At 38.8% G+C, this 25,375-nt stretch overlaps 1 protein-coding gene across 1 annotated transcript; it reads left to right on the top strand.

The window, feature by feature from the left end:
* The first annotated feature begins 1,298 nt into the window (after window positions 1–1,298).
* Window positions 1,299–24,132, top strand: PTTG1IP2 (PTTG1IP family member 2). Its single transcript, XM_084221147.1, has 7 exons — window positions 1,299–1,457; window positions 3,545–3,597; window positions 5,938–6,046; window positions 8,680–8,794; window positions 12,277–12,342; window positions 16,863–16,909; window positions 23,705–24,132. Exons 1-7 carry the CDS (start codon window positions 1,343–1,345, stop codon window positions 23,752–23,754), a joined length of 555 nt encoding a protein of 184 aa, XP_084077273.1. The 5' UTR covers window positions 1,299–1,342; the 3' UTR covers window positions 23,755–24,132.
* Window positions 24,133–25,375: the final 1,243 nt, after the last annotated feature.

The following is a 25,375-nucleotide window of genomic DNA, read 5'->3' as shown; positions in this document are numbered from 1 at the left end:
TAAACAAAATTAAATGTAAACAACTTTTTAATTCACAGGTTGAAACTTAATTTAAGGTAATGGCACCTTACTCAGGTTTGATCTCTTCAGTTTTACACGTTGGCCTAAGCCACCAAAGATACCAGCAGTTATCCTAATTCCTTCTGAATTTTTCCTGGAGCTACTCATCTCTTACCACACAGGAATTTGGGGAGATTCATCTCTGCGGTAAGGTGAATCAGGTGTCTAAAAACAGATAGGATGGCAAGGTCAAGCACTGTGAAAAACATTGCTTTTATTTCTTGTTAAGGCTGAAATATATTTACAAAAGCCTCTCTAACAGCCCAGATCTGCTGTCCCTATGTCCACAAACCAATTGCAGTACTTTCTATAGCAACAATGGCCTTATTACACAAGAGTAATAAAAATGGTCCAAATGGAAGAGAAGAAGTGTTTGAGAAGGGAGGGCACAAGCAGCTGGAGTCACTGAACATTGCCATACTTGGAAGGAATGTTTGCTTCCTGCTTGAAGCAGAATCTTTGAGCACTAACAAAACCTACACCAGTACTTCAGCTGTTCATTGCCAAATATCAAACTTCCAATTCCTGAACAAGTTGCAGATAAGCCAATGAAGTCCAGCAGTAGGATTGTTTAACTAAAGCAAGATTGGCGGTCACAGCATGGCAAATCACTTCATGGGTCACTAAGGATTCAATTTGCTGCTTAGCCACAGCTATCTAAGGCCACTGAGATGCCCCAAATGTCTTGTGTGTCCTCACCCTGTCACCTCAGAGGGTTCAGGGTCTTTCTTTTGTTCCCGTGTTGTATCTAGCAGACCTATCTGGGTGTTCTGTACATCCCTGGCACTTCGAGTGCTAAACGCTTCCCAATGGCCCTGTCACCACGTAAAACCAACAACCCGTTAGTCTTTTAAAATGGGAAGGTCATGGCAAATTTTCTATTTATCTCCATCTCTTTATTAATTTCTCTGGCCAGCCCTGGGGTTGTCTTTGTTGTCTCCGCTGGCTCTGGCAGCCTGCAGGGCATCTTCACTAAGGAACGAAACCAGGAGGCAGGGCACAGGATCCTCCTTGCCCTCACAGGCAAAAGGTGTCACATCAAACGAAGAAGGGAGAGGAAAAGGCCCCGTGTACGCCACATCTCCCCCTCCAGTGACCGCGGACAAGCGGCAGCCACAGCGCGGCCGCTGCCCCAGAGCGGGGAAGGCGCGGCCCGGCCCGTGCCCCGCCCGCTCCCGGCAGGGCCGCGCCCCGCCCCGAGCCCGCTCCGCCCCGGGGCTGGCGGCGTCTGCGCGGGGCCGGCTCCCGGAGCGAGTGGGTTCGGTCCGGTGCCGTCCCGGCCATGGAGGCGGCGTGGCCGTGGCCGCTGTGGCTGCCGAGCCTGGCGCTGCTGTGGGGCCGCGCCGTGGCGGGGCTGGAGGAGATGCGCCCCACGGTTCCGCCGGCGCCGGCGCAGGGTAAGGAGGGGCGGGCAGCGCGGCGTCGCTCCCTTCGCTTCCCGGCCGTGCCGCGGCTGCGGCCGTGCGGCCTTCCCGGGCGGGCCTGGCCGGGGCCCGCGCTCGGCCCTGCTCCGGCCAGAGGGGCGCGGACGCGGGCTCGGGCTCGCCCCGAGGCCTGCCGGGGCCCAGCGGCGCCCGGAGCGCCATCAGGAGGGCTCGGGGCTTGCCGTGGGGCTGTTCCCGGCGCGGAGCGGGCTGGTCCCCTGGGTCCGGAGGGAACAGCCCGCTCCCGGCCGAAGGACGGGCTGACGGCGCCGGGGTTTGCCCGGCCGTGGGGGTGTCCCCACCTTGGCACGGAGACAGCAGTCCCAGAATCGCAGGATGGGGCAGATTGGAAGGGACCACAGTGGTCTGGTCCAGCCTCCCTTGCTCAAGCAGGGTGTCCTAGAGTACACTGTCGCCAGGGTTTGTTCAACCCTGATGATGGTGAGGAAGGAGAAGCTGATTCCTTTTCTGTTGGAATCATTTTTCTCTTCGCTGCTTTTGCCAGGCAGCTGGTGAATCTTCGCCTCAGATTTAGTTGCCCCCAACAGAGGTGACCACAAAGGTGTGTGTCAGGTTGGCTGGCATCAAATGTGGGTATCTCAAGTTCACCTTGACAGATGTGTCCATGTCCCAGCAGAAGCGTTTAATTTCCTTTAGGGAAGGGTTTATACTTGAAAAAGGAACCTTCAGCTTTTTGAGAGAACTAACTTGAAGCAAATTCGCTTTACTACTTCATGTTCAGAAAGCATGTTTGTTTGGGCGTTTAAAATCTCACAGGAAAAAAATCTCTTTGGAAAAATAATGAAGTAATTTTTTTAATAAGCATGGCGGTACTCCATGTTGGAAACTCCTGTTGGAAAATTTTTGAGTATAAACTGAGAACAGTTTCTGAACCTGTTTCTCATGTTGGTTTTTTTTTGGTATATGGGCCTTACACTTAGGCTGTTAATTGGTATCTGTAACAATTTAATTGTTACCGGATAAACTGGTAAGGGGGTTTTCTATATGCATATATAAATTAAAGATAAATATACTGGTACATAAAATGCATTTAATATTAAGAATTAGTATCAGAAATATGTAATAGTTAATTATAAAAATAAAACATTGAAATATATAGTTGTTTCACAAGCAAGTAACTACCTCAAATTGGCAACTTGTTGTGACTAGTGCTCCATTTGGAGATCTTTTCCCCTCGTATTTGTGATATAAGAATAACTTTGTTTCATTAATTGGTATTAAAAACTATCATAGGAACAACAATTACTAGAATAAAAATCCAGGTTCAGACTAGGAAAGGAGATTCCCCTTCATCTTTCAAATAGTTCATCTAGGGCAAGACTATGGCACGTATGTGGTCCTGTGGGCAACAAATTATGTCTGAGTTATGGATAAAAAAAGACTGCTTTTAAAATTATCAACATGGGGTACTTCTAAAAAAAGTAATTGTGAGCACCAGTATGTATTTTTTTTAAATTCAGAGAATATGCATTGCTTGGCATGTCAAGCTTCTGTTAAAATTCTAACTGAACTCTTGCATATTAACTTTGTGTTTTATGTTTGGAAGTGTTTTTTATTGTTATTAAAAGTCATATTAATTGGAGAGCTTTATTTTTTAAAAACTTTTTCTCCCAGAAAAAAAGTTAATGCCTATGGAAGGGTTTAAATCCTAAACAAGGGTCAGCTCTTGCAAAGCTTCCAAAGCTGCAGAATTTGGAATGTTCCCTAAATTGAAGTGTGTAAGTTCTAGAATTTCATCAGAGATACCCAGAGACTCTTGGGTTACACCTTCCGTGTTGTCCTTAGAGAAAGCAAACTGAGGGTAAAGGTAAGCTTGAATTGTTCCCCTATGTCTGAGGTTAAACTTAAACTTTTTTATCTCTGTTTGCTGCAGTTCTCCTGGAATGGAGTTACTGAGCTTTCATTACTTAAGTAAAATTATTGCTTGTATCTAGGATTAGGAAAAAAAAAAGGTTAAATATTATGATAAATGTTTGACCTTATGGAATAAAAATAAATATATAATCTTTTTGTATTTTGGTTTTGCTTGTTTTTTTTAGCATGTTCAGAATTTTCCCAGAAGTCCTGTGAAGAATGTCTAAAAAATGTTTCGGTAAGTTTTTAGCATCTTTTTTGATTGATAAGAATTTCCACTTTATCTGAAATCAAACTTAGTCTTTCTTAGGCTGTTTGTGTCTTATTTAAGTGATAGAATCAACTGATGTGTTGCTTCCCATCTGTCACATGTGATGCCAGTGTGCTTTCACTTTGCCAGGGCTGCTCCATGGTTTGGTCACTCAGGGTGTTTCTGTGCTTTCTCTGGAGAGGACAGACCAAGTCCAGGCTTCCAATGTCAGTGTGTGCTCAGGGCTTTTATAGCTCAGCTGAGCAAGTTGATCCTGCTGCTGCCTCAGACTCATTCTTGTTTTGTGGGTAGCACTTAGTTTAATGTCCATCTAATAAACTCAGCTTAAATGTCCATCTAATAAACTCAGTCTTAGGCAGTTAAAATGCCTTGCTTTTCTTGTGTTGTGCTAGGAAAACTGGGAAATTAATGCAAATAAACTGGAAGTGCCTTTCTCTAAAGATGCCCCAAGAAGTCCCTTTAACTGAAGCAGTGTGCCAGTCCTTCCATTGACTACATCAGACTCTGTGTGCTGAAGACTGCCAGGCTAAGCCACTGTTGGTAGCAAAGTGTATTTCCAATGAGATTGCAATAAGGCAGACATTTAAATGTTAGAATTTGTTTCTCTGTTCTTTGCTGAACACTTCTTTAGCTCTACAGTAAGGACTAATACGGAAGGCCTTAGTCCCTGCAGAGCAGAAGTGAGAGATTATTTCAAATTCAAACTTCAGATGTCACTGAAAACAAACATTTCAGGAATCTTAAGTTCCATATAAGTTTCCATTACTGGAAAACCTTTTCACCAGGGAAGATTGAGAAATATCTGAACTTACCTGCTTGTCTGATGCATATTTTGGCTTTAAGGGAAAAATATTCATTGAATTGTATTGATGATTGTGTGTTGTCAGATTCTTTTATCTTTGAGAATGAGTCAATTGAAATATTTTCTTGTACTTCAGCCTCTGCTCCAGCCAGCTGGAGCTGTGTCAGGTATTGCCTTTTGGGTTAGACAGGTTTTCAGTAGTTAGATGCAGGAGTTGCCATCAGAGGGATGCAGCTGGCCTTCCTGGGCTCCCGGTTGTCACCAGCAGTGTACAGTCATTTGGATTAGAAGAGACCTCGTGAGCCACCTAATCCAGCTTTCTACTCAAAACAGGGTCAGCATTATGTTCAGAGTTTAACAGTGACTTTTATCATGCCCCCTATTAGTTATTATTTTTGAACTGTTAAATCTTATTAAATATTTGAACCAAAAAAAATCATATTCTCATCTAGCATCCGTAATTAAAAGGGCACAGTTTTTGCAAAATGAATTCTCTTTTCTTAGTTTTTTTTCTTGATGTGTCCTTATGGGTATGTTAATTGTACAGTCTAGCAACTACAAAACAGTAATACAGTCTTCTTGTATCCACATTTTTCAAGAAAGCAGAATCTACTACAAATGGTTTCCTTTGTATGTAACGTTTTGTAGTCCATTAAGAGCAAGATAACAGACTGTGTAATTGAGGATGTATGACAGAGATGTTCTTGATAGTACCGTTAGATAAAGCATAGTTCCTGGCTGAACTCTTTTTATAACGAATCCTAAAAACACATGTCCTGTCAAATATTCCTATTGCCATTATTCAAAACTATTTCATTGTTTGTGTGGTAAATGACTTCTGAATAAGTATTTATTTTAACAGATGAAAAACAAAACCTAAGCTTGATGCTTTGCGAAGGCTTCAGAAGCAGAAATGTTGTGCTGGAATTTTATCTATAATACACATAAAAATGTGAAATTTTAAAAATATCCATATATGTGAGCATGTGCAATTAAGGTACACAGAGTACTTTGCAACTCAGACTGGATGAGGCTGTATCATTCATTACCTTGCAGCAAAAGCTTCAGTAGACTTAAAAGGATTCTTTACTATTTTCTTTCTGTTGATAATGAAATGCAAGGCTGAAGTAAGATTATAGGTAAATTTTTAATCCTTAAAGATACAGGGTGTTTTAAAATTCTGAACAGTTGGCAGTCTGATTTTGTATTTCATATTTGTTAATTCCAGTAATTTTAAACCCAAAGCCATTTTACCCTCAAGTATGCAGAGTACTGCAATATGTTCCCAAATATTTTCAGGCTAGTGTTACTCGTGTTCTTATTCACCATTCAGATTAGGTTTTACTGAGAAATTGCACGAGGGCTTCTGTAGGCTTTAGAAGACAAAGCACTCCCATTTCTCCAGTATTAAATTCACATAAGAAATCTGTCTTTGGAGTGGTGCACTAGATTGTTAACTGTTTTTGAAGATTAATAATTTGGGTTTTTTCTTGGTTTTTTTGCAGTGCCTTTGGTGTTACACCAACAACACATGTATTGATTACCCTGTAAGAAGTATTTTTCCACCGTCTTCATTGTGTTCTCTCTCAAATGCTCGATGGGGAGTTTGCTGGAGTAGGTACTAATTTTACTTTTGCTGTAGAGAATTATTTATGAGTATGATTAAAGTAAGCTTGCTAGAGCTGTTTCCTGATAATTTATTTGGAGGCGCAGGGTGAGGAGACAGTGGTTATGATTTGGAGCCATAGCCCAAATCAGTGTAGGTATGGTGATGCAATGACTTTAAAGCATTTTTACTTTCCTTTAAATTTCTGAAAGTGTTGGATGATTTGTCTAGATCCACAGTTCTGTTATGTTCCAGTGGCAGCAGTGAACCATTACCACAGGATTAGAGTCACACGGAAATTCTTGAATGCTGTTTTTGCTTAAACAACTGAAATAATAGTGTAATTGATGGGTACCAATGTTTAAAGTTTAAGGTTTAAAAGGAGCATGCCTGGTGCCACTGTGGGTTTTAATCCTGCATGGTGTCAGTTTCCATGAAGAACAGCTGTGTATGTTTTACTACAAAATACACGACTGAGCATGTGCTGCCATCAGGGTGAAATATTTGGAGGCATTTTTGTAATAATGTGTGTACAGATCCAGATTCAGACTAGACTGGAACAGAGAGCACCTAAGGCATGGGAAAGCTTATTGTGTGAAGCAAGAGTGCAGCTTCGGTCCAGCAGAGCAAAGACTTGCTGCTTTCTGTGTGTTTGTGCATGGACACCAGGAGGCTAAAGGACAAAAACAAGTGGGGGTGAGCTATCAGTGACAGTGTTGACTGAAGAAAGTTACCATACTTAAGGCAGAGAGATTTTGCAGTAGTCTAAATTAGGGTAGCAGAAGTAGAATGTTGCTGTTAGAGTGGAACATGCAAGTTTCTGAACACTACCGCTTAATGACTGCTGCAGAGTGACTATATGAAAAAGTACAGGTGAACTTTATCAATTCTGTGTTCTTAGAGAAGGGCTTTGTGCTTCGTTTTCTGACAACAGGCATTTGTGCTTAAACTTTTGTTGGAATTTTTTAAGGTACGATAAGACTATAATTTCAGTGATAAAACTCACTTTTAAAAAAACTGGGCTTGCAATGTTGTAGTAAAGGCTTTTATTATGAAATGTTTAACAGACTTTTTTCTGGAAGTGTGGAGGGCTGACTCCTGCCAGTATCTGAGTACTCACACAGCTTCTTGCTTCCTCCCTCTCTCCCATGGCCCCAGTGGGACAGAGGAAGAAAAAAGAACAAGAGCAGAAAACCTCCTTGATTGAGATAAGGACAGTTAAAAAAGGGAAGGAAAAGGAGGGAGAGGAAAAAACGCAATTTTTTTACTGCCCCTCACAGGCAGACATGCTCAGCTGGTCCTCAAACAATAAGTGCCCATTGGAATTGGCTTCCTTGGAAGCCAGTTTTGCCCTCCACTTACCTGTCCTTTACCTCAGATTTTTTCGCTGACCATGACATTATCTGGTGGCCAGCTTGGCTCAAGCGTTCTGTCTGCATCCCTTCCTGACCTCTCTCACTCTCTTGCCTGTGTCCAGCCCTATTCATTGCGGGGAACAGAGGGGAGGGGGCAGGGGGAAAGTGGGAAAATATTTTGGTGCTCTTCAAGCCTGTTCAGCAGCAGCAGCTAAAACATTGGTGTGTTACCAGCCTGTTTGAGCCAGAAATCCAAAACCCAGCATCAAATGAGCTGCTATGAAGTAAGTTAACACTCTCAAACACACCAGGTAGAGGAACATGTCCTTTTCTGCTGATACTACGGGTGGCCTTGACAGTTTACTGTTGCTGTGGAAATGGCTTCAATATTTTGTGCCGTTTGTGTTTCTAAATTGACTGTAGCTTAAACACAGAATGAAAACTTCATAATGGAGCGCATTCTCAGTTTAAAAAAGTAGGAAAAAAACCCCAAACCAAACAACAAAAACACCCTCAAATATGCATTTCCTTAATATGTTTTTAAAAAATTACAAGCAGCAATATGCAATGGGAGTATATGGTTTTATTGAGACTGTCCTCTACAAACACAGCAGGAAAATGAATTAACTTGTGAAGGTGGTGGTGATGGCTTTTTTTCTTTAAGCAAATAAAATTGAGAGATCAATGTTATTCACCATTGCTGAAAATGAAGGTGAATAGTGCAGCTTTCAAATTCGAAAACAAATGAATGGCTTCCGGTTACAATTTTATATGAATTACAGGGGTTGACAGATTATTAACCAGAGTGAAGTGAAGAACAGTGTAATACAAAGTAGCTTAATTGTGTTGGGTGTTTTTGTGAATAGTAAGCAAATGAAATAGGTACTGTTGCCAGGAGTGTAGACTGAAAACTGAGTCTTTTCCTTCACTTTAATAGGTCCAAAAAAACCTTTTTTTGCTTCAGTTAAGAAGTATATTTTGAAAAAATTAAATTTTATTTAAAACTAATTTTTTGAAAAATTTTTGCTTTATGGGATGAAGTATATTTGTGACTTACAGGGAGGTAACAGATTGAGAAATGTGGTTTTACTTAGTGTCTGTTCAGGGTAGATTATGTATAATAGCAAAGTTTGAATGTGGTATACTGCATTTTATCTGGGGTAGTTCAACAGAATCATGTTTTGCATATAGGGATGAAAAAGCATGTGGGAAGGAAGGGAAGAGTTATCAGGAAGATAAATGTTACTGATGGAGTCTAACAAGTTGAATATATTCATGTTTTTCAGTAAACTTTGAGGCTTTAATTATTGCTATGGCTGTGGTAGCTGGACTCATTCTGGTGTCCATAACAGTCTGTTGCTGTTATTGCTGTTACTGCAGAAGGCGTTCCAGGAGGAGGAGGTAAATGTGTTTTTGTTTTCTTTACTGACACTGGGTCCTGGTCTTCCCTATCTACCTACAGTTACTCTCCAGTATACTAAGAATATTTTCATTTGGAAGCAGTTTTGATCACTTTGCTTTGTTTGTTTGAGAAAGACATCAAGATAAGAGATATTCAGTGACAAGTAATGACACTGGAAATGATGCTGGAATGACAGTGAAATGATTTTTCTAGTGGTAACAGCGCTGATGTGTCTGACTTCAGGTTAGCTGTTGCTTTACACTTCCACATTTTACACTTTCTTATTAACATTGGACATGAAATCTTTCAGTGACCAGATAAATCCTTGCTTCTTCTGATAATGGTGTAAATAATTTCTTTCAAGGCAAGCTCATGGTACAGCAAAAAGGAACTGGCTGAGTAGAAAGTAACTGAGCAATGCTGTCCTATATGGCGCTTGGTATCCATCTTTCAGAGTTGCTCTAGGATCTGTCAGCACTCAGTATATAAGGGATTAGCTGTCTTTGCCAATACAAAAAGATACATGTAAGATAATACTTCTTTGCTCTAAGATACCAAGAATAATTTACTTATTTTCAAGGACAGTAGTACTGCAAAAATTAAATGTTCTTGAGATCTTGGATAACTTGTAAAATTTTTTTTAAAACTGGCTTCTCTGAGTAGCTAATATTCTTAGGGAAGCAGTTGATGAGTAGCTAAAATAGGTACATCAGTATTGCGGTGTGAAGTGGGACAGCCCAACATGCTTCCCTTTATCAGTTAAAGTTTTAAAGCTTACTGGGCAATGTAGTTTCAGCTAGCTCTGTTCTTTTTGTCTTTCAGTACTTCTTGTATGAATAAAATGGGGACCTTATTTCTTGGTTTGAAATGATTCCTATACTTTTTAAAATATCTTTGACTTGTTGTTCCTATTTGAGATTTGGTTTTGGTTTTTTAAAAGAACTTATGTAACTGTACATTGTTTAGTGCTGACCTTAAAGCCAGAGAAATATGGTACATCTGTGGCTTTAAAGAAAAGTGAAAATAATTGTAAACAACATCTCATTCCTTTCTTTCTTCCCTAAGAAAGAAGGGTGTACCTCTTCTGTTTGTATACCCAATCTGCCCTAGTGCAAAAATGAATACTCTTTAGCCCTGTGCTGATAAGCCCTGGAGATGTAAAGAACAGGTTTAAATCTTACATAAGATCTGCCAGCATCCTCTGCAGAACAACTGAGTAGGCCCCTGTAGCTGACATGTCAGCAAATAAAGCTTGAATCCTGTGAAAAGAGATATTTGTGCTGGACTTCAGTTTTAGTAGCTAAGTTGTCAATCAGTACTGTAACATCTAATTCTAAAAATAGAGGGTTAGTTGAGAGTCATCTTATGCCAAAACTCTAAAGGTGTCAAGCTTAATCTTGTGACCCTTAGAGGATTTAAAGGTCTTGTCAATCTAGGATCCAGCTTATTTCAGGAGAAGTCAGAATGTGTTATTACACTGAAGCCTGGTACATTATTTGCTTTAAGCCCAGTGGTTCTCAGCAGGAATTCTTTTGCTCTCTTCTTCCTTATTTTTGGGGACTCATTTTCCACAAAAGAAACTTTTTTATTTTGTGAATGGAAGGAAGCAAGGGTTGTGGAAATGTAGTACTAGATCTGTTTAGCTGATTCTTTTTTAGACGGATCATCTCAGCTCTGAGGTGTAACCTTGTTTTGCAGAAGTATCAGTGTTTCTTTAGGGAATTCTTAAGCTGTGGTGTTTAAGTGTTTGAGAAGCCTGAACTTAGGTTTTCCTTGAACACAGAGAATACTTAAGTGCATCAACCCCCACATCAGTAATGTAGTTGGCTCATCTGTGTCCATAGTACCACAGGAATTCTAGGAATATTAGTGTATAGTTTTTATTTTTATCCTGTGTTTTTGGACTTAGAGTCAGGCTCCTTGTGCCTGTGACAGTTTCATGAACAGCTGTTATTTGTGACGCTCTCCTAAACAGACTCTCATAAACTTCCGTTATCAACCATGGTTTTATTTGTATAATCTCAAACTTTCTGAATTTGGAAGAACAATTCATTCCAAGTATCCAGAAGTCAGAAGATACTTAATACTGTTTAATTACAGGGAAGAAATTTATTTTCAGCATCATACATCAACATTTTATTTATTTGACGCTTTCATATTTTGCAACACCAATTGTGAAGATTATTGCATAGTTATAAGACATGGGGTCTCCAGTAAAGCAGTTTTACAGAAGGTGCCCAAGAATGGGAGCTTCTAGTTTTGCTGGACATGCTGATGTGGAGAATTGATTAGTTTTCCAAAAGAGTCTAATATTGTTTTCAAATAAAAGTGACCTGTTGCGTGTGTTTGCTGCTCCCCCAAGGTTTTTTTTAATTCTTTGGGTGGAAAAAGCTGGAACTAAGAAATTTGTTTCTGAAACATTGCATGGATTCTTAAGTGCTGGCTTGTATTGAAATAACTAAAATGTTGAGAGAGATATAAGGACTTTTTTGAGCATATGAAGGAATTGAGTTCATATTTCCAAAGCTGAATGTGTCTGAATTTTGTGTATTAAAGCGTTTGACATGCTGTAATTAACCACTGGATGTCACTCTTGCTTAACTTGGATCTTGGTGGCTGCAGATGAGTGGTAATGCTGCTCAGGTATATTAAATTGTAAATACTCAACTCAGACATCTTCAGAACTTTATTCCCTTTTGGAAGGTGATTAGCACCTGGCAATTGTCCATTTACTAATTACTAATTAGCAAGCATGGCAGTTGTCCATTTACTAATCCTGAAGAATCATCATAAATTCTGTCAGGAAAGAACTAACAGAAAAATTGTTTGACATTTGCTTTAGAGTCCTACAAGTCTTACACAGTCTGTCTAATGGTTTGGTGAAACGGAGCTTTCTCCAAGGCAGGACGCAAAGCTAAAGTGCAGCAGAGAAATCAGTAGAGCATATCTGCACATGCACAGCTCAGATGTACTGTGTAGGTTCAGCATTTCCCAGAATCACACAGCTGATGCTCAGGTAAATCCTTGCTCATTCTGGAACAGACTCATTTCCTGGTGGCAGCTTGAGATTGGATAGTAATGGTTGTTGGAAAGATAAATTGTTCTGGCTTCAAAGGCTTATGAACCATCAATCATCTTCCAAAGGACAACAATGGACTTAACTGTGCCCGTGCAGAACACTGACTCTTAAATGGGGTGTGACACATGGGGAAAAGGGCAGTTAGGAATCCTGCTTCTGGAACAGTCTGCATCCTTTTTCTGAGAAGCTGTAAGTAGTTCTGTGGAGGCTGAAGGGCATATTACTGCAATGAGTAGAGCATTTGGATATTATAAAATGTGAAAGGATAATTATGCAAACTTGTAAATTAAGCTTACTCAGCTGTGAAATTTTACATGGCTATGAAGTAGTAAATAGTGATAGCTTAGCAATAAAGTTGTTTTTTTCTCCTCTTATGCTTTCCTTCCCTCATTTTTCTGGCAGACTAGAGGAAGAAGAGGAGCAGCTAGCTAGAAAGAGAGAGGAGCGAAGGCTACAGTCTCTTCAGAGGTAAGTCTTGACAGCTTGATATATAGCTATACACTTCCTGATGATGTAGGAGTATTCTGTCTTTCTAAGAAATACATGGAATACGAAACAAAGAGGCATTGTGATGTTAGGCATGTCAGTGTCAGGTTTTTACAAAACAGAGCTTTATTATGAGATTGATGAATCTGATTAGGATATGTATTGCTGTAAATGAACAGAGAGCAAACAAGTTGATGCTCAGGGTGGCAGGTACTATGAGTGCTCTGTGCATCATTGCAAGGTAATGACAAACATTATCCAAGAAGAGAACAGATGCACATTTGTTTTCATAAACATCTGAATTTGTGAGCTGAAAGTGTCAGACTTGAATGTGCCTGAAAGGGTAGCAAATAGGTGTCCAGTTCAGGAAGTGTGCTCACACGCAGTTTCTCAGAGACGTTACGTCGAATATTTGCAATGGATCAGAAAAAAGGGGAATTCTCTACTTGTTAATCCAGTTACTACTCACAGCATAGTAGGCCGAGTCCTACTATGAATATTATGTTTCTCCTATAATGCTTTTGTTTCTTGCTAAAGAGGAGGGATCCAGTGAGGAGTATCAACAGTTTTTTGTATGCCAAAACCATGTGCCTTGTGGTGAAATGTGCATCCTTAATTGTGCTGCTTTGTTCAGTAAAGACAACACTTACCTGTGTTTGTTATAAAGCAACGACTTCTGACTGCGCAGTGGGGTGATTGTGTTCCATAACCTTTCCACTGGGGTTTGTGCATCACCTTGGTACAGTTAATCTGTAGGAAGTCTGATGCATCTGGGGTATAAGGTGTGCTGTGCATACACCAAGCAAGTGGTGTTGCACCAGGCAATTAGCAACCTAGAGCTAATATCAGCTCCATTCTTGAATTTAGCCTGGGAACAAATCACTTAGAGCAGGCTGCTCTGCCAGAATGATTCCTGCAGCCTTATTTAGAGCAGCATTCCTCTTTCCCAGCTTGTCTCAGGAGTGTGTCTGTGAAACAGAAACTGCTTTAATTGCAGGAGCTTAGCAGCAGCCCTGGGGTGTTTCCATGTTCTGAACATGCATACCAATTGTGTGTGTGGCTTGGGGTCATGGAAAAACACAGGGAGTAAGCCACTTCCAGCACCTAGAGCACCTCACCCTACCCACTGCTTCCTTCCTCTAAGACCTTTAGAGAATGAATTGCTACTAGCAAGCTGTAGAACAAATTAATATTCTCAACAATCCATTTTTGACAAGCAGCCTGCAGAGGAAAACACTGCCTTGTACTGTGTAGTCCTTCCTTTCTATTGTGAAGTTTTCACATAGTTTGTGAAAATAGCTGAATAGATGTTCAGGTAAATATCAGATAAATGTTCAGATAAATATGGGAGGAAAATAGGCACAGCATTTACCTTGTGTCTATCTGGCTTTGTTTTTTTCTTGTCATCTTACATGTTGTTTGTTTTTTCTGTGGGATACAGCTACTTCAAATACAGCTCATATCAGCTCATGTATGGTTCATATCAGTTGGCAATGGAAGGTGAACAGGACTAGCCTGAGCTTCATTTCATGATTCCATTAGTGAATGGTAAAAACAAAGCAAGGAGTTCCAAGTTCCATAGTGTTCCATGGAAATATTTTTTGGGAAGGGTTAAGATGATTGCAGCACCTAGTACTTTCTGTCTTTCAGGTACACTGTAAAAGTCTGCTTTTTAAGTTTAATACTTGTTTGCATTGAAATTCAGTTAATTATGGATACTTTAGTGTCTCTTTGGAAGATGCATATTAAAATGAAAAGTAAGGGTAATTATGTTGGCTGTCTACTTGTCTACACAAGGCTGAAACTAGCTGTTAGTTTACTGACAGGGTTGAAACTGAGAGGGATGAAAATCACTGGTGATGGTTTGAGTTTGCACTTATAGGGAGGGGCTTAAAGAGAAGCATCTCTGGAGTTCAATTTTGGACTTAAAAGAGGTATCTTACTGCATAGCTTTAGTCCTTTGACTTCATCATCTCTAACATGAAAAATCATTTTTAAGCAATGCATTGACTAGTGAGTCTTTTTCTATACACTCAGTTATTTACAGCTTCAAATACATGGTATATTTTTAGGTTAGGTTTATATAATTTATAAATAATTACTTATTTTAGAAGTTTGTAAACAAATGCTAAACAATAAGATCTAGTACCAAGTATAAATTGATAGTATGGGAGAACAAGGAGAGAGGCCAGGGAAAGAAAGGATGGCAGTTTATTTGTGAAGAACCAAATATGGAAAATTATTATGTGAATTGTTAGTATTGAGAAAAATACTAACTTCTGCAGCTTATGGCTGTGGGGACAACTTGCGTGAGAAGCCAAGACTTCAGCATGTATAAGATGGAGTAATAGCAGTAGTTAAGAAACAACCAACTCAGAAGACTGAAGTGGCTTGAGCTGATCATCATGTGAGATGTGGGTGGTACAGTAATTCTGGGTGGCTGATTCAGGGACTGCCTGTTCAGAGCTGTGCCTGGTTCGTCTGCGTTGATGTGTACCTAAGCCTTATTTACTGAGCAAGGATTTACTGGTGGGTGAAGTGATGCCGTCGTGGCTGCCTGTCAGAGTTTGAATGTTTCACTGATATTAATGGTTTTACCCTTCAAACTTAATTAGATGTTTGGTGGTTTGTTTTGAATAGCCTAGGGAGGTATCCTAAAGCCTTTCTGAGGTTTAAAGCCTACGCAGCTTGATTTTGTACCATCCTGTTCTTAAACAGGTGCTTTCTGAATTCAGAACTGATCACACTGGCTACAGAAGTACTGAGGTTTCAGTAGCTGAAACTGCAGCAATGAGTCTTCATTACTTCAGACAGAATATGCAAAACAAGGAAGAAATGCCATGAGTACCACCTGTAATAAACCTGGTTTGAGCTCACAAACTATACAGTAGAAGGACTTAGCTTTATGTTGCAGAAGGCTGCTTTAAGCAGAATTTCTCTGTTCTCTTTGCCCTATATATCTTCCTGCGGTCCTTTGCCCTATATAATATCTTCCTCTTATGTACCACAGAAAGCAGAAATCCTGTTATCAGGTTATCTTCAATGGGTAAATTTGTCTCCTCTTTTTTCTGTTGTCTTCAATGTCTCAATCCTGACTTTCTTCTTCTACATGAATTTCATTACCTTGACTCTCCAGCTTCTGTCACTGCATTTTGGCCAGGTTGCTTTGTTTACTAGGCTGCCTGGGCTTAATAATGCAGGGGGATGTAAGGGACATGGGTATCTCTGGGAAACAGTAGTGGAAGGTTTTGAGTCTGTCTGTCTTGTTTGGTTTTTCTCATTGTGCTTTATCTGCCTGCTTTTCCAGAAGTGCAATTGCTGGAAAAGGCCACTTCAACCCTCAGCTCTGTAGGAAGCAGGATAATTGCTTCTGAGGACGTCCAGGATCTGATTAGCAGTAGGAATTGTTGGGAGGTGGAATATGCATAGGGCAGATGGGATCTTTGGTGAATTAAGCTGTCAGTGCTTAACAGCTTTCTGCTGAATACGTGCAAATTGGAATCAGGCAGAAGTCACAACTTGTCTAACTGGGTTCAGTTTTGACAGGGGGTAGCAAAGGGTGCATTTTTTTTTTATTTTTAATTTTTGTTAGAGGAACTTTTTTTTGCCAAATTCTATGTCTTTTCCTCAAGATAAGATGGCTCTTACTCATTAAGCAGTTGCATAGGAGCTTTTATGTTTGTTTTTTAAAATAAGCAAGATAGATACTTCCTTTGTAATATAGGAAGACTATCTGAGAAAGAATGGAATTTTTTCCATTTAAACGTCTTTCATTTTTCCCCCCTTCACCTTTGCAAAAGGGAAGGAGAAATTGACTCATCAGACAGTTGGTTTATGTGAATAATTAAAAGTTTGGTAATACTAGATACAGCCTTAAAACCGTCTTATGGTCAGACAACATAAAAACAATTTATATTTAGGACAATATTTTAATTTATTCTCTGCATGGATGCCATGCTGGATTTTAGAAAGCAGTAGTTTTCATTTACACTTATTGTACGTCTTAAGCAAAATAGTAATACACCTTTTTATCCTTTTAGAATTATTATATTGAATTAGTATTCCAGAGTATGTTCTGTGCAAAGCTAAATTTTACAATTATGCTCTCTGCTGGAAAGCATTAAGGAGTGTTCCAGTGTAGATTAGTGCCTTATTACTTATGTATAGATGAACACCTCATTTTGAATGTGTGCAGATATATGGATGCTTTACTTTTATATAGAAAAGTATTTCTTCTTATTGTCATACATCTTATGTTCACACTATCCATTAGTAAGAATTTATGGTAAGTCTTAGAGATACAGTGTGTGTATATACTTAGAGATGAAATGTAAATAGAAAGATAATATATATATAACTTCTGAGTGTGATTTTTTTTTTTTAATTGTAATACAATTACTAATACTAATGTAAAAATGCTGATGTCCTTTTTGGATGTAATTATAGTTTGCTTACAGCTCAAAAGAGTCTGGATGTTCTTCTGATGCCTTTATTTCTTGTAGGAAACATGAAAGAAAACTGAAGCATGATGAAATACGTAAGAAGTATGGTATGTGTCACCTTGTTTTGCTACTTTGCCTAAGTTGATTCTTTTTCCCTAATGATTGTTAAAATTCACAGCAGAAATGAGCTGCTTTATGAGTGGCAGAAGTAACCAAGCCCAGTTTTCTGCTGAAGCCTGTCTTCTGACACCTGGTTTTAGCACATTTATGCTTCTGTTCTCTTCCTGTACTGACTTTCCAACTGGGCAAGAAGACAGTGTGCTTGGGATGGGCACTTAAATATATTTATTAAAATAAGTGGTTTATTCTGTCTGTTCCTAAGTAAGAAAACTGAGTTTGGGGGCTTTTTTGTTTGTTACTGAATGTGATAAATCAACCTACTTGAACTTTGCTGGGACTCATGGCTATTGAAGGAGGAGAAACTGATTAGTCGATAGCAAGCTTTTTAAATCAAGGTTGAAAAAGAAGGGTGCAGGATGCAGCCTAATGTAGGGATAATTTTTTTTTCTTTGTTCTTAAGTGGAGCTGTGGTCCAGTTGTAGAAGAATATCACAAGACTGTAGGACCTGCTGTGTTGTGAGGAGGCTCTTATTATGTAGGCTTGTCAGTGCTTGCGCTTTTCATTTGATTTGTTTATCGGGTTAATAGTACTGTGTATTCAGAGACAGATCTGCTAAAACTCTGCTGCATTTTTTACTATGCAAATTGCACTAATGTCAGAGAAGGTATTTCTAGGGTCTGAACAATCACTCAAAGCTGTTAATTTTCATCCTCTTGTTAAACTGATTGGCAGAGTCTAGGAATACCTTCATGAATCTGCAGCCTGCCCTTTGCCTGATGCAGAAGTGATACAGACAAACTCTGTAGGGAATCCTCTGTCAGGAGAATGTAAAAGAATGAGAGAAAAACTACACTGTGAAGCTTGAGCTACTGAGGAAAGAATGTTGTAGAAACTGGAAGTAATTTTTCTTAAACATCAGTCAGGGAAGGTGTTCTGTGGTATTTTACAGAATAATTAACCCTGTATCTCAACCACAGTTCAGTTTCAAGAGTTGATCAGGTGGTTGACAGCAATAGTCCAGATGTGAAAAAAGCAAATAAAATCTAAGCACAACATAAAACAATACAGGCTTTTTGTGATTGTTTCTCCTTAGAAGAGACCTCACAGTCAATCACAGCAAGTTTGAATCATTGGGAAAGATCTGGTGAAGCACTTAGGGCAATGGCTGTGTCCCCACAATAACTTGCAGCACTCAGTGCAGATGGACCTTTGCATCTCCTGGATGTAGCCAAGATGCAGTCCAGCTGCAGAATCACAGTTCCCCTATCAGAGCCCTGCATTGGGGTTCGGTGAAGTGAAAGCTGCATTCAGTTGTGTTCTGCTTGTGAAACCAGTTCACTTGTCTCTGCTTGGCCCTACATTGTACTGAAGACAGATGTCTGTTCAGTGCTCAACTTTCAGAGCTTTGTGGAGTGGTTTGCTGGATCTTGTTGTTCCCTGAAATTTTGAACTGTATAATGCAATGCCTCTGGAATACAGACGACAAATTCAATAAATCAAGTATTGCTTGTAGCTACACTTTCCCCAGTCATAGGAGAGCTAGTGTCATTTTGCCTCCGCTATCAATGAATAAATGAGAGACAAGTTTGTACGTTCATTGCGTTAATAGAAGGTGTTCCTTCTTGTAGGAAGTCAGACATACTCACTTCTTCCTGCATTTACGTTTTGCAAGGCAGCTTACCTACACAAGATTGTAATTGGACTATAAAACTTAAATTTTATTAGCAAACTTCCATATAAAGTTTACTTACAGGTTTGCTGTATTGCCAAATACAGCTCACAAGATTAATTTATATTATCAGATATATCAATTTGAGGCCTGGAATCTCATGGTTAATTTTTGTTTTAAAGAAAATATTAACTCTCACATAACATAATTAGCACATCTTTAAAGGATGTATGTAACTGAGGAAAAATTAAATACAAAATATGTATAAATTTTGAAATTAAAAATATAGTTGCTGTTGAATATAAGGCTTGCATCCTGATAATACACAGACAAATGGTGGTCAGAATAATTCGATGAGACTTGGATCTTCTGTCCACATTTTTTACTGTCTAGAAAATACAGATGTTAGCATATTAAACATAATCTAATAAAAATTGCTGCAAATAATTATGGAGGCACTAGATTATTTTGCCCTCTTACACACTGCAGAGAGGATTCTCAGTTAAGTAGGCATGGATGAGTGGCAGAATGACAATGACTTTGTTAACCTGACTGTAGATAAAGATGATGATGCCCGAAATTTCAGTATTTGGTTGGCTTTAAGGGAATGCCTTTTCCCATTTCATCCCCAGCTTTCCATACCCCATTTAAATGGTAATTACACATTTATAATGCACTGCAGGTGTCACTCTAGCCACAATCCTTTGGGAGCATTGGAAGCAATAGACAGCTTTAGCAACCAGGAGTACACACTTTCAATTGTTTCTTTGTTGCACAATTTGATAGTATTTTTCATTTGCTCACATATATGAATGCAATATGATTACACAAATTATATGTTGACTCTTAGGAAAAATTTAAAGTAGAATTTGGAGTACTATGCAGCTTGTGTAGTACACAAAGGAACTACAATTTAATTCCTGCTGCATTTGCTTCTATTGTGTGTTCAGTATAGCATTAGTGAGAAGCTGCTTTATTATTTATTTATTTGAGGATTTTGCAAAGTATTAGTGAAAGGATTTTTTTCATTTAATTTTTGCAAAATGATTATCATTTCATTGCTTTAGTTCTGCAAAGCTTTTGATTAGCTATTTTAATGATATGCAATCCTCTCTTGTTTATAAGGCTTTGGTTTTTATATTCAGTAGTTCATGACAGTAAATGTTTCTTCTGTTCAAGGTAGATACTTTGCCTTCACCTTCTTTAGTCTTCTGAATGCAAGGCAGGAGAACCTTACATTGCCAAACACTGAAAGCTATTTAGTTTGTTTGTTAAGAATACAGTTGTTAATATGGGGGTCTAGAAATAAAGAGGAAAAGTTTAATAAGGGGGGAAGATATGCAGCAAACTAGGTTGGCTTTTTTTGTTTTCAACTATACACAGTCTCTTGTAAGTATTTAACTTAATTCTGTTTTTGGGCAGTGTTGATACATGATGAGAGTCAGATCTCAATGACTGGGAATATGCATAGTTAGTACACAATATAAATGAATATGCTGGAAAGAGGTATTAATTTTTCTTCACCATTGTTTTGTCATTTCATATTTACTAACATGCTTCATTATTTCCTATAAACTAATGAAAAATATGTGACTACTATACCTTTCAAGTTTTTGAGTGTTTCGTAGATACTGCTAAGTAGGTCAAATACTAACCTCAAAATGAGGGTAAATAGAAGTAAGAACTTTTAAGTGACCTGTGTGTCAATATTCAAGTTCACCGGTGACATGCAATGAACTTGATTGCAAACAAGGCTCCTGAAGATGCAAACATCTGGTTTTTCTGAGCCCCTGAGGGTAAATGACAACTTGGGTAGTGGCTCTCATGTCAGACAGGAAACAGTCGAGAGACAACTCCTGTCTGGTTCCAGGCAGCACCAGAGCTTCAGCTGAACCAGACATGCTACCCCAATAGCATGGGCTGCCAGCTCCTCACAGTGACACTGGCAGGGCAGCTGTGGCAGCTGACAGAAGTTTTTTGTCATGCACTTTTTTTTGTATGTCTCCCCATATAGTTTTTATCCACTTATTGGAGCCTGATACTTCTTCAGTAAGAGTTGGTGCAAGTGATGAGCTCACACATCACTCACAGTGTCTCACTCCTCTTCCTTAAAGTAATCTTATGATGTACTTAAAATTATGAGGGTAAAAGAAATTTAAATGCTGGGTGCAGGCTTGAGAGCAAGGCTGAAAGCAAAGTGGATCAGGTATTGTAGCCCCTGGTTATCCTCATTTGGGAGGAGGGCTTGCCATTTCTCTTGGAGTCCCTTTTTTCTGGGAGATCAGTTTCTGAAGTCAGAGCTCAAAGTATTCACACTGGATTGACCCATAGTTCTTAAAGCCTATTTAGTTTCAGTATTTTGTGATGAAACAGGTGAGAGTACTTTAAGTTAGGTATATTAATTCCTGATTGGTGTTGATTAGATCTGTTCATTCCTAAACATAATGCAGTAAAATTAAAGCAAGTACTACTGGGAATGATATATGCAGTGAGGAATAAAAATGACACATTCACTTGGAATAGGAGGATTAGTTTTCTAAAATGGCTTTTAGCTGAGTGCTTTGGGGTGGGAGAAGAGGAGAGTATATTCACTTCTCAGAATGGTGTAGGAAAAGTTTATCCGGACTCTTACACAGTCCTCTGGTTAATTTGAAATTGGCACTACTGGATGTAGAAAATATTTTCCTTTGGTTTCAGCTGTTCAAGCTGAAAAGAACAGTAACTAGTGGTTTACTGTGCTACTTTCAGACCTACGAAATGTTGAGTATGTGTCCTGAATGAAATAGCAAAGAAATATGATAAGCACTTGCCAGACTCTACAGAGAAAAGTCTGCAGGCTATGTTCATTTTTTCAGGGAATATGGTATCACCTATTGCCACTTTCTGAAAAGCTTTTTGAAGTTAGGTGCATTTATTTGTAAATGGAACTTAATGAGTGCAGGGAGTTTATGCAATGGCAATTGTAATAATAGTGGTAATTTCCAGTATTGATGCTGATTTTTGGTAAATGTTGTGTAAATGTGTTTTGTGTTTCAAAAGGGTGAAATACAGGAGTACTGCAGGGGTTTTTTTTGGTTTTTTGTGGGTTTTTTTGTTTTTTTGTTTTTTTAATTAGACTACTCTGTTGTGTTTCAGGTAACTAAATATATTAGGAACCATATATCCTAACTGCCAAAATATTAACAAGTCTGGAGGAAGGGTGGGGGTGGTGGTGGTGACAATCTCGGAGTAAAGTAAATGTTTCTTCTCTCTTTGGGTTGGGGTTAAATTAATGCAGGAATATTACCTGAAGGCACTGAAGGTTCAATGTCAGGCCAAGGATAGAGAGGATTTTTTATTGTGTATTAGTTTACTTGACAGCTAGAATAGACATAGTGGACATCACTGCTTGTTTAACTGCATGAAAGGTTGGACATCACTGCTTGTTTAACTGCATGAAAGGTAATATCAAAATTTGAGAAGTAGCCACTTTCTAGAAGCTTAACAATATAAAAATTTCAAAATCTGAAAATACTGTAGATTATTTTTGGCAATTATATCATCTAAACATATTTTTGTTAAACAAATGCTTAATTTTTATTTTTATTTTTTTCAAAAACAATTATAGAAATGGATAGTACCTCTGATACAAGGTACTACACCAGGTAAATAGACTGTATGTCATGTTACCTGGCTGAGGCTTTATAAATGTTACTGGCTTACTCCTTGGACAAGTAAGGGTTATATATATGAGGGATAGTTTGGATATAAACATTTTGCAAGTGTTGACTGCTTGTAATCTTGTTTGTTTGAGTGATTATAGGACTTTTCATATTTATTCTTTATTCCAAATATTTACTGTTCCTTATCAGGTAGTTAGTTGCAGTAACTGATACAGTAATCAGCCCTGAGCAGTTGTGCTGCTTGACTGGCATCTTAAAATAACCTGGCAGTTCACATGAAGCTCACCAACTGCACAAGGTAGGCAATAGTGTAGTCTGCCTACAGCGCCATTAGGTTTTGACTTCCAGATAAAACTGTCAGTGTTCAATATCTGTGTGCAGGTACATGTGGAAAGAGGTATATGGTGTGACAAGGACTGAGAGGAGTTCTTACAAAGTTTGGCAGTGACTAGAAATATTTTTTTTCATTGTTGTGAATCTGAACATTTGTGATTTGGAGTTGCTTGGCTGCACTGTCCTCTGTCTCCACGCTTAGACAAATGAGCTACAGAAGAGTCCTTGTCAGACAACAGTATAAAAATCTTGCCAGAAAAGATAGCAATAGTGTCCTGTCCTTTCACAACATAAGGTGAGCCTCTGCACTCTAATAGGACTCCTTTATTTTCAGTCTTCTGCCTACCCCAGGTTTAAGGTGTGGTTTAAAGTCTCTTTGAAATTATTTTCTGTGTGGAACAGCGATTGCTCAGCTAACTATACAGAGGATGCCCTGCATGTCCAGGCACTCAGCATAATTGGATGGCTTTGCAGTGCTTTCTGTGACACTATTCTAGTATAAAGTAATTAAGAATCTTTGTGAGGGAAACATACTGTAACTTGGATTAAGTGATGCTCTCGTTCTGGTCCCTGGTGGTTTTAGTGCACATAAGAAGTGATCTTCATTTTTTCTTTGAGATTATTGTCCTGTTGCAGATAAGCTGTAAGTGGCTGAATGTGACAGATGGTTGGGTATAATTGAAGTAGAACTAAGTCAAAGTAGCAACATCTTACATTTTAAAAGGATGATGATCTTATAGTCACTTGCATTTATAAACTGGCCACTCAGAATCTGTTCTTCTTGAGACATCTCTATACTTGGATTTTTTTCAACTTGATTCTCACAAGTGCATTTTTTGGGGTACCTCACAGATGAGAAATGGTTTTTCTGTAATAATTTTTCACAGAAAAATGTTCTCTCCCTGCTAAATCGTGAAATACTTATTCATGATTATTATCTGAGAAATAAGACAGCTTCCAATTTATTATAATACTTGACTGTCTGGGTAATAGAGCAACTATTACAAGAATTGCCTTTTGGATTTGTTGCATGCAGTTACCAATAGCAGTGAAGTCAGTAACTCAGAGTTTTTCTCTAAAAAGAAAATGATAACTGTAGTCCCATTTTATTTTACAGGTCTTCTCCAGGATTCTGATAACCCTTACAGCAGATTTGAGAATGAATAAAGATGAGCACCTTCCACAAGACCTGTACTCCAGAATCCAGGAAGACAGTTTGTTTTCATTATCCCTTTGTGCTCTTTCACTTTTGTTTTTTTCTCTCCAAAGTGTTTTTTCCTGGTTGTAAAACTAGAAGCAGCTAAGACTTTCTGAAGTAACAGTTTTCTATCTATCTCCTACATGTATGGAACTAATTTTCCATAAATGTTTTTGTTGTTGAAATGTTCACTGAAGGTAGTTTATCTTTCCTCTTCTTAAAATCTATATTTTATTACTTGACTTAGTTGGTTAATAGTCACAGTAGTGTGATTTTGAGTTCAGTCTTAACTGCTACTTAAAGCAGGTGTTCTCGTGTTCCTAAATAGAGATTTATATATATATATATATATATATATATATATATATATATATATATATATATAACAAAAAGCAACATGGAAGACAGCTCCACATAGCAGAAATAGTTGATGAAAAATACATCATGCATATTCTTGTGGGTGGAGATTCTTTTGCCTGGAAAAGCATCTTCCAAGAGTGTAATGTGTAAGGCTTGACAGAGAGGAGCATATTTGTCTTTGAATAATTAAATTCAGTTGTGGGAATGTTAATATGTACTTTGAATACAGTTAGAAAAATTGGAGGAAGGTTGATCTTGAAACAAACATAGTTAGGTGTTCCTAAATTTAAGAAACATCAGCCTGTGTAAGCACTTTCTTCTGCAAACTTAATGTAAAAACAAAATAGTATAAAGTTGTCCAGATCTGCAGTTTACCAGGGCTGACCCTGGCCAGCAGCTGAAGCACTGCCCAGCTGCTTCCTCCCTCCCTTGGGGAGATGCAGGAGAGAATGGGAACAGCAAAGGGTTGAGATAAAGGCACAGTAAGAGAAGGAAAGGAGGGTAGAGGGAACAAATTCTGCAAAGGCAATTGCCACCTCCCAGAAGCAGACCTCTGCCCAGCCTCCCCTTCACTTTTCTTGGTGAGCCTGGAATAGGGTCAGTTTGGATCAGTTTTGGCCAGCTGTGCCAGCTGTGTCCTCTCCCAGCTTCTTGCTCCCCCCCGGCCTAGTTGCTGGAGCAAGCAGAGTGGGGGAAAACTGAAACCTTGATGCTGTGCAGGCAATGCTCAGCAAAAGCCAAAGCACTGGTGTGTTACCAACACTATTTTTGCCACAAATCCAAAGCAAAGCAGCACCATAAGGGCTGCTATGAAGAAAGTTACCTCAGTCCCTGCCAGAGCCAGTACAATAAGAAGGCAGTATTTTTTTTAACCTTTTATTGTTCTTTTGATATTTCCGTAATGTGATTTATTTCCTGTCTTACTTTTCATAGAGGTGTTTCCTTGAGCACTTTTAGTAGCTTGCCAGTATGATGTGACAAGCAAAGAGCTCTTCTGTCCCCCCAGTCTAATTGTATGCTACTGTTTATTCTGCACACTTTAAATCACCCCCGTTGCTGTTTTATCTGTTAAGCAAATGTACAGTATTGAAGATGTTGGTGTTATTTTTGTCCACATTCCTAAAATAAACTCTTTAACATCTTGAATATGATTCTGTTCACTTCTGTTGTTCCATACCATTTTAAATTAACTTGGTTTAAGAGAAATTTCTAAGTATGACTTTGGAGAAG

This window comes from Fringilla coelebs (genome assembly GCF_963513975.1).
Source record: "Fringilla coelebs genome assembly, chromosome: 1".
In the NCBI taxonomy this organism is placed as follows: domain Eukaryota; kingdom Metazoa; phylum Chordata; class Aves; order Passeriformes; family Fringillidae; genus Fringilla; species Fringilla coelebs.
The sequence above is the reverse complement of the archived record's forward strand: the minus strand, read 5'-3'. Positions and strand labels throughout refer to the sequence as shown.